General features: G+C 33.2%; 1 protein-coding gene across 3 annotated transcripts; it reads left to right on the top strand.

Moving 5' to 3' along the window:
• On the top strand, positions 1-2,978 carry LOC125211677 (putative serine/threonine-protein kinase PIX13). 3 transcript variants are annotated; one of them, XM_089067254.1, is made up of 7 exons: positions 5-311; positions 385-524; positions 592-722; positions 1,599-1,734; positions 1,824-1,960; positions 2,229-2,352; positions 2,446-2,978. In XM_089067254.1, the coding sequence occupies exons 3-7, from the start codon at positions 699-701 to the stop codon at positions 2,514-2,516; spliced, it is 492 nt and encodes a 163-aa protein (XP_088923380.1). In that variant the 5' UTR covers positions 5-311; positions 385-524; positions 592-698; the 3' UTR covers positions 2,517-2,978. The 3 variants fall into 3 exon arrangements, 2 of the variants coding, with proteins under 2 accessions (XP_088923380.1, XP_088923379.1); XR_016136504.1 differs by having other exon boundaries at positions 1-311; positions 385-722; XM_089067253.1 differs by having other exon boundaries at positions 385-722.
• Positions 2,979-9,433: the final 6,455 nt, after the last annotated feature.

The following is a 9,433-nucleotide window of genomic DNA, read 5'->3' as shown; positions in this document are numbered from 1 at the left end:
ACTCAAAGAAATGATTATAGAAGAAGAAAATGATAGGGAGAAAAAAGAGAGAGAAAAGTGATGGAGAGAGTTTATATTGGAAAGAGTTTTCTTTTAAAAAAAACTCAGTAAAGATTGTGTCAAAATGTCACGGGTTTATGATTTATGGGAGAAATTGGTCGGCGGTGTTCTCGACAGGGAAGAGCTCCGGCGACTTGCCCTTCGCTCCTGCTCCAGTTCCAGCTGCTCCAGTTTTTCCGATTACTCCGTGATTATGTTAAATTGTGCATCTTTTGATGCAGGGACGTCGCGAGATTGCAGCAATAGTGAGGGTATGATTTATGACTGTATTGGTGAGATTTTCAGGGGTTGTGCATTTATTATTGGGAACATGGTTTGGTGTAGGGACATCGCGAGGATACAACAAAGGTGTAGGCCATTCTTCAGTGCGCAGTAGCGCTGGCCTCAGACGTTTCTCGGCTGCTTTCGATGATGATGATGCGTGCTTGGGTTCAGGAGACATACTGCTCACTCCTAATTTGAAGGTTTACAGCTTTGGTGATTTGAAGAATTCGGCTAGGAATTTCAAGTCTTATATGGTTTTGGGAATAGGATATTTTGGCACTGTGTATATGGGATGGGTGGATGAGAAGAACCTACAACCTTCGAAACAGGGGACTGGGATGATTGTTGCAATCAAGAGGTTGGATCCCTAGAGCATGTTGAGCTTTAAAGAATGGCAGGTAACTCGTACTCATTCGTGTATGTGTGTTTTAAGTTTCTTTTCTGTCCAGGCATTGATCTAATTGTGTCAATCTTCAAGTTTATGGAGAACAAGGTGTGAATGTCGAATCAACTTCTAGTAGGAAACAATCTTATCTGCTTGATAATGTGTGGGAGACCGACTTGAGAATTCTATAGAGTTGAATGTGCGTGTGTGTACATGTTTGTAATATTTCTAGTCTTTCGAAGAATTGGTATGATTGTGCTAATCTTGGAGTTAATGGAGGGTAAGGCTTGGAATGTTGGATCAACTTTTAATAGGAAACAATTTTGTCAGTGACAGCGTGCAGGAGACCTGCTTGAGAGTCCTAATCTTGCTTAATGTAAGCAAGATTAGGCAAGATTGTCATTGTTACGAATTGATATTAGTATCCCATATAAGTGGTGTGACATAGTCTAGCTTAGTGCCTTGTACTATATATATGTGGTGTATATTGAGTAATGAGATACACCTACACCTACTACTCTTCTCTACTATGTCTATATACTTCTCCGCATATATCTATATTTTATTGTTCTAGAGTCATGTTCTATGCATTAGTCTGCTTTTCAGATCTAGGATTTCAGGATTAGTTCCTTATCTCCATTGATTGGGATGAAGTGCAAGATCAATGCAAACAAGCAACGTATGATCAATTTTATAAGAAATTTGTTTTCTATGATCTTACGAAGTTCTCAGTAAAATCTGGCGGAAATAGTACATTTTACTCGTAATGAACACATAGGGAACATTGTTCTATCATTATTGTATTTATGTTTTTGTTTATCTCGACTTACCAATGCTACAAATTTTCTGTTATATCACAAGAACTTAGATGCTTAACTTGGATATGCAGTCAGAAGTGAACTTTTTGGGAAGGTTGACACATCCCAACTTGGTAAAGCTCTTGGGATACTGTCGGGAAGATAGAGAAATGTTGTTTGTCTATGAATATATGCAAAAAGGAAGCCTCAAAAATCATCTTTTTAGACGTAAGAAACTTTTATGTAAAAATCAATATTATATAATAGAGAGAGAGAGAACAATGAGTACACTAATCTGACTTGTTTTTAATGCACAGAAAATGCTTCTACAGAATCATTGCTGTGGGATATAAGACTCAAAATAGCGATAGGAGCAGCAAAGGGACTGGCTTTTCTGCATGCTTCGGACAGTATCTGTCAAAACTTTAAGGCCTCAGACATTCTTCTTGGCGGGGTAATATCATTTAGACTAAAATTTCCTTCTCTTTCTTTATGGTGTTGCTAGACTAAAAATTTCCTTCTCTTTCTTTATGCTGTTAACTGTTTCAAATAAGTTAGGCTTATTTTGTTGTTGTATTACATGCACCAGCAATTAGTTGATATCTTTTCATCATAATCCACACAATCTTCTTTAAATGTGTAGTTTTGTATGTTCCCCTCTCATTACAGTAGAAAATAATTCTTTAGCATATCACTGATAGCATTTATCTGGACTTCTGTAGAGTTTCAATGCAAAAATATCAGATTTTGGGTTAGAGAAACTGGGGCCTGCTGAAGGGATTTCTCATGCCCCAAACCGGGTGATGGAAACATATGGCTATGTTGCATCTGAATACATTGCAACAGGTGACCTCCCTTATATACATATGTACATTTTGTATTTCTGTATGTTCTCCTGAACTGGTTTCTAATCAGGTTAGTTATTTTTTTTAACATTAGGACATCTAAATGAGAAGAGCGACGCGTATGGGTTTGGCGTGGTGCTGTTGGAGCTGTTGACAGGCTCGTGAGCCCTTGACACACAAAGGGCACAGAAGAATGTGGTGGATCAGATGAAGCCACTTCTGTCCAAGAAACAGAAACTGAAAACTATCATGGATGTGCGACTAAAAGGCCAATATTCGTTCAAGGCAACAACACAGGTTGCTCAACTAACCCTCAGATGCTTGGAGCAATTTCCCAGAAACAGGCCTCCGATGAAAGAGGTGGCTGAGGTCTTGGAACAGATTGCAGCCATGGAACAGATCGACGCATTCGGCCCCCTCCACTCTCTACCGCAAACATTAGCCTAGATGCGCATCAATCGAGAAGATAGATGATCAAAGGTGATGTAACACTTTAGTGTATATGGTGTTTTTGCATTTTAGTTATTACTCTTAACCAATGTTCCACTCTTTTTCCAAGGAATTTGTGAAGTTGCTTTGATTTCTGTATGTGTTTTTGAAATATGAGGATGCCAGTGTATTCAGATTTATCCCCTCTTAAAAGTGGCTAGAGCATCCCCATCCGTGCTCTTAAATAAGAGCACAGAGGTGGGCCCGGACCTACTTTTACTCCCTGTCCTTAGGCAAGAGCGCAACACCCACATCCATGCTCTCCGTAAGGACAAGCTCAAGGGTTCCACCATTCTATTATTCAATTTAAATACTTCAATTACTAAAAACATTTCTACAATATAAAAATACATTAAAATATAAAATTAACATAATTAAATCCTAAAAAATATAAATTACATAATTAAAATCCTAAAAAACAAAAAATACATAATTAAAATCCTAAAAAATAAAAAAAATACATAATTAAAATCTTACAAATTAAAATCCTACAAATTAAAAATTACATAATTAAAGACTAAAAAATACCCTTGTGGAAGACTAGTCCTCTATCCCCAATGTTCTTCGGAGATCCTGTATCGTTGCCACATGTGTTGCAAGTTGGTCGGGAGTCATGTTAGACCTATCGACCATATTGAGTTGACCCAAGAGGGTCCACAATGAGTTGATCGGGGGTTGAGGTGGCACCAAGGGAGCAGGAGCGGGATCGGGGCGGATGAAGTCGGGGCGCGAGGGCGGTTGGCCGTCGCCTTCTTCATTCCTTGCGGCCAGCGGGAACTGCTCGGGCCAGCGTCGGGGCTACCCAAGTTAGTTCCGGCAAACTGGATAGCCACCTCATTGGAGGCGCCGTCAGATAGGGCTACCGACCTCGACTGTTTTCTAGAGGAGCTGGAGGAGGATGCTAGTATGCCACTCCTATACTTGTCTTGATGGCGCACCTCCTGCCAACAACTGAGGTACTTGAACTGTTTCAAAGTCATGGATTAGTAGGTCGCCAAGGCGGCACTGATGATGTCGAGCTCGCTCTTGCCACTCCCCGCCGACCGCTCTTCCTGGAGATAATACCCCTGGAACTTACTGATTGCTTGGTTGTCTCTGAAGATGGAATTGCGCACCATACTATCATTGCGATAGATGGTTCCCCCGACCGAATTTCATTGTACATACGAGTGACGCGGAAGCAAAACCTTTCCCTGCTTTGGTTTGTGCCAACCTCCGGATCTTCAGAGACTGCCAAGTAGGCTTTGAATAACTGATTCATCTCCGCCGGAGTGTACGGAGTTTGGGTACCACGAGTAGGAGGACTAGGACTAGGAGTAGAAGTAGAAGTAGGAGTAGGAGTAGAAGTAGGTGTCAGGCGGAAGGAGCGGCGGAGAGTCGGGGCGGAGGAGTGAGAAAGAGAAAGAGAAAGGGGCGCGGAAGGAGCGGATGGCGAGTAGGGGCGGATGAACCGGCGATGCAAGGCGGTGGAGCGACAGGGCGGGCAGAAGGAGCGGCGGCGAGTAGGGGCGGAAGGAGCGCGGTAGTAGCAGATCCAATTGGGAAGAGAAAGAGAAAGGGGGCGGCTCTTTTGTGTGAAGAAGTATTAGGGTTAGATTAAATATAAATTTATTTAGTAAAATATTTGGGCTTTATTTCGGGCTTTTTTTTATGTATTTGTACTAATTGATATTCTCTTTTTTAGTAAATGAGATTTAATTTGGATGTTGGGACTTGGGACTATTAATTTATTGTATATCTGTCAAGTTCCATGGCCAAAAATAATTGTTAATAAAATACTATAATTTGTTTTGTATTGAATAATACTCCCTTCGTCCTCCTTTAGGAGTAACACTTTGACCGAGCATGAGTTTTAAGTATAAAGAAAAGTTAGTTGAAAAAGTTAGTGGAATGTGTTTTATGATAAAATGTGTGTGAAATGAGTTAGTGGAATATAGGACCTACTTACCATTTATGGTAAAAATGAAGTGCTACTCTTAATTGAGAACGGACCAAAATGGAAATTAGTAACTCTTATTCGGGGACGGAGGGAGTAATAAACTTAGTCAATTTCTCAATTAATATCACACATTAATATTAATTTTGTGATATAAAATGTAATATTAAACTAAAGTACATAAATTAATTATGAAAAGTTTTGAATCGTAACAAAAATTAAATATAACTATAAATTAATAATTTTTTAGAATAAGATTTAAAGGTTGTTGATATTTAAGAATTTATTCTAATTTATTACTACTACGCTTTTGTAAAACTTTTTGTAAAACTATAAGTATAAAAAAAAACTTAACAATAAAGAATAATATATTAATATTGACAAAAACAAAATACCAAACCTAAAATTTAAAAAGTGATCGTTTTATAATTATAGTGATATTGATACATGGAGTTAGTTCCCATTTGATTTTAGAAGTTAATTATAGTAAGTTTTATATTACTAATTATATTCTGTTAGAGAAGTTACAACTCTAAATATATATAAATACCAAACCTAAAATTTCAAAAGTAATACGTTTTAAATTATTGTAAATTGTAAATTTTGAATATTTATTTCAATGCATATATGTAGTTAATTTCCAATAATTCGAGAACTATTTTATAGTAAGGTCTATGACACTAATTATATTTAATTATAAAATAATTATAGTACTCCTGCTAATCTTAACTGAAAAAAAATTAGTTTGTTAAAAAATTATTATAATAAATGCTTATGATTTATATTTTTAAAGGTATATTTAATTATGCTTTCATCAATCTTTCTAATATACTTATATAATTTATTAATTTATAAAATATTATATTAACAGAAGAAAATTAGTTTGTTAAAAAATTATTATAATAATTGCTTATGATTTATGTTTTTAAAGGTATATTTGATTATGCTTTCATCAATCTTTCTAATATACTTATATAATTTATTAATTTATAAAATATTATTATTATTATTTTTTTATTTTAATTATAATAAACCAACCAAACCAAACTAATCAACAATTATTTTTTTCCTTTTGGGTTATGCCAAAGTCGTTGAGTCATTATAATAAATACTTACTACAAATTTAATTTTAAGAGTTTATATTATTGATTGGTAAATTAAATTTATTGTGGTATAACTAAATTATTATAATGAATATTTGTAGATATAATTAATATAATGGTTAAATTAGAATGAGATTATGCTTTCATCAATCATTCTAATATACTTATATAATTTATTAATTTATAGAATATTATTATTATTACTTTTTAATTTTAATTATAATAAACCAACCAAACCAAACTAATCAACATTTTTTTTCCTTTCGGGTTATGCCAAAGTCGTTGAGTCATTATAATAAATACTTACTACAAATTTAATTTTAAGAGTTTATTTTATTGATTGGTAAATTAAATTTATTGTTGTATAACCAAATTATTATAATGAATATTTGTAGATATAACTAATACAATAATTAAATTAGTTATTATATTTTATTCAAGATATATACCCATAGGTACTATTTATTATCTATTTAACTTAAATTATACTAAAGTAAGTATATTAATTATGAAAATTTTAGGTTATTTTAGTATTCTTGGTCTATTTCTAAAAGACATGTTTTTAGTCATAGGGCAAATGTATGTTGTATTTTCAAGAGACAAAATTATACTTCATCCGTCCCATAGTAGATGTCACATTTTGGGAGATGCAAGATTTTGGGAGATGTTATTTTGTGTGTTAAGTGGTGAAAGAGAATATAATTTCATAATTAATGTGAGACGAAACTTTTTCTAAAAGAGAAAATGTGTCATCTTTTGTGAAACAAACTAAAAAGAAAAGTATGATATTTACTATGAGACGGAGGGAGTATATTCTATAGTGATGATGTTGATGTTAAATTTGATTCTATTATTATGTTGTTTACTAAAACTTTTTCTATAATTAAAGTATATTTGAATTTTTCTATTTGATTTAAAGTTCTTTGATGAGACTGGTCGTCTACTGTTTGTTAGAACCCAACAGAAAAAATTCCGTGCTAAAATGTATAGTGGTTTGGCGGAGGCTGTATTGCGAGGTGAGACAGATGATTCATTGCACAGAAAACAAATCATTCTGTCTTCCAGTTCTGTTGGTGGTGCAAGATATATGATCCAGAATTACCAAGATACGATGACTATTTATAGATTGATTGGTTATCCAAATTTGTTTATTACATTTACGTGTAATCCGAAGTGACCAGAGATTGTTACTCCCCCCGTTTTTTAAAAATAGCAACTATTTACATTTTGGGTCGTTCCTTAAAAATGAAAACTTTAGAATATTTCTATTTTAGGACATGGGCCCCACTATCCACTAACTCTACTTTCTTACTTTTCTCTTTCTTACTTTTCTCATTTTTCTTTTCTTCTCTCTTACTTTACCAATTTTTCTCACTTACTTTACCAATTATGCATTAAAATCCGTGTCGTTTTAAATGTTTATATTTTTTGAATACGGAGAGTAGATTTCTTGGGGTTAAGGGACTAAAATCAGATGATCGTTCAGATATTATATGTAGGATTTTCAAATTATCTGATTTTACTTTTTAGTCTTTATTTAAACATATTATTTTATTTTTTCATTTTATTCTGTTTTTATTTTTTAAAATTCTTTTGTCCCATGCATAGCATGGGTGTTAACACTAGTACTCCAAAAAAGTTGAGTTAAAGGGAAATTGTTGGAATATCGAATTCAAACTCAATGCTCATAGTCGGGAATTTGGGGAAAATTATGGTGTCACTCGTTAAAATTCTTAAATCTTGTCCTACGTCGATTTGGTGACGATCTTAGCTCATTTATAAAAGTATGGATAACTCTCCTCCTTATAAGGCCTTTTAAGGGGTGAGTGATCAATTTATAATATTGATGGAGGAATTCCAAATTTTGGGTGAATTGGATTGTGAGGTATCGTTGTAACAAAGATAAGAGGAGTGGTTACTGAGGATGTGTTTAGAAAAGGAAAAATTATGTGTAATTGTCACTTTTTAACTCCTTTTAATAATCAACCGCATGTCTTGTATTATAGACTCGTGATGCATATACTAACTCTTAAAACCAAAGTATACAGCTGACCAATTTTATAAAATAATCATAAAAGTATAGTTGTGCGAATTAAAAGAGCAATTCAGTTATTGAGAGAGAGAGAAAGAAGAAAATAATTTTGATATTATAAAAGGGGAATGGGAAGAAAATTAAAAGAGTAGTAATTCAAAAATCCAATAGGACAAGGTTTGCTTAAGAAAAAAATTTCTATAAGTAAAATCAAGAAACCTTTATCTTAAAAGGCCCTATATGCATGAGTTCTCACACTTATGCTGCATTATAAAGCGCCAAATATATGTGTAGAAGTCTAATACTCCTATGACCATGCATAGTTGCATATTATATGAGGAGGCAAATTAAGAATTGTATTACCGAAACATAAATAAATGAAGCTAAATGTCAAATACAAAATATACCTCACTGGGGGTGTGTTATATTACCGATTCACCCTTAAATTGCTAACATCAACTACATGATAAACATTATATCTTCAGATCAAAGGCTAAGATCATTCAACTTCGAATATCAATACAGTGAAGAAAAATCGTTAATTAGGATATTTAAGTCAATTAATAAAAAAATAGTTATAACTAACTTTTGAAAAATACCTCAAAACTTTAAATGCATATAACTATCTCAATTTAAATAATTTTTTCACAAAACATATATCAAATTAAAGATAATTTTATAATGATTCAACGAGATCCTACATGCATATGTTAAGAAGTCAAAATTTGAAAAAAATTCTAAAATTTTCGTATTTTTAAAGATTCAGATTTATATCAATATGAGTTACATATTATGTCAATATAATGCCTGTAGAATGTCAATATGAAATTGTGTTAGCATTTTCATGCCTTTGTGTTGATATATTTAATAAACTATATTGACATTGAGTTTCTAAATCCTAAAATTTGATGATTGTTATTATCTTTTTATATTAAAAGAATAAAAAATAAAATTACACTTGATAAATTAACAATTAAGTGATAAGTTAACAATTGATCACATCCTAATATATGGCTGCAATAATTGAGTGAGATGATGGAAGAAGATAAAATATGGTCTGACTTTTATACTGCTTCAAAAATTAGTTATATTTATTAGTACTATCAAACATAAGATGTTACGTTAGTGGTTGATCGGCTGTTTGGGAGCTCTGGCCTCTGTGAGCTACTCCATTGGTCGGCCATTTAGAGTTCGGTTAATAAATAATTAAAATAAAGAAATACTCCCTCCGTCCCCTATTAGCAGTCACAGTTTGATCGGACATGAGTTTTAAAAAATGTAAAGAAAAGTTAGTTGAAAAAGTTAATGGAACGTAGGACCCACCTTTTTATATTTGTTTTATAATAAAATGTGAGTGAAGTGAGTTAGTGGAACATGGGACCTACTACCATTTATGGTAAAAATGAAGTGTGACTCTTAATTGGGGACGAATCGAAATGGAAAAATGTGACTCTTAATCAGGGACGGAGGGAGTAATAAAGTAGAGAAAGAGAATAATATTATTTTTTTCCTTATCATTTCA

This window comes from Salvia hispanica, chromosome 3 (assembly GCF_029641045.1).
Source record: "Salvia hispanica isolate PSC_SH4W2 chromosome 3, Shi_PSC_v1, whole genome shotgun sequence".
Classification (NCBI taxonomy): Eukaryota; Viridiplantae; Streptophyta; class Magnoliopsida; order Lamiales; family Lamiaceae; genus Salvia; species Salvia hispanica.
Note: the sequence above shows the minus strand (reverse complement) of the source record. Positions and strands in the feature narration are given on the sequence as shown.

What these genes read in the sequence shown, in the direction of transcription:
- LOC125211677 (XM_089067254.1), top strand. Translation starts at nt 699, where the DNA reads ATGTTGAGCTTTAAAGAATGGCAG. An exon ending in CAAAAATCATCTTTTTAGAC is followed by an intron (nt 1,735 to 1,823) that starts GTAAGAAACTTT and finishes TTTAATGCACAG; the next exon opens with AAAATGCTTCTACAGAATCA. An exon ending in CAGACATTCTTCTTGGCGGG is followed by an intron (nt 1,961 to 2,228) that starts GTAATATCATTT and finishes GGACTTCTGTAG; the next exon opens with AGTTTCAATGCAAAAATATC.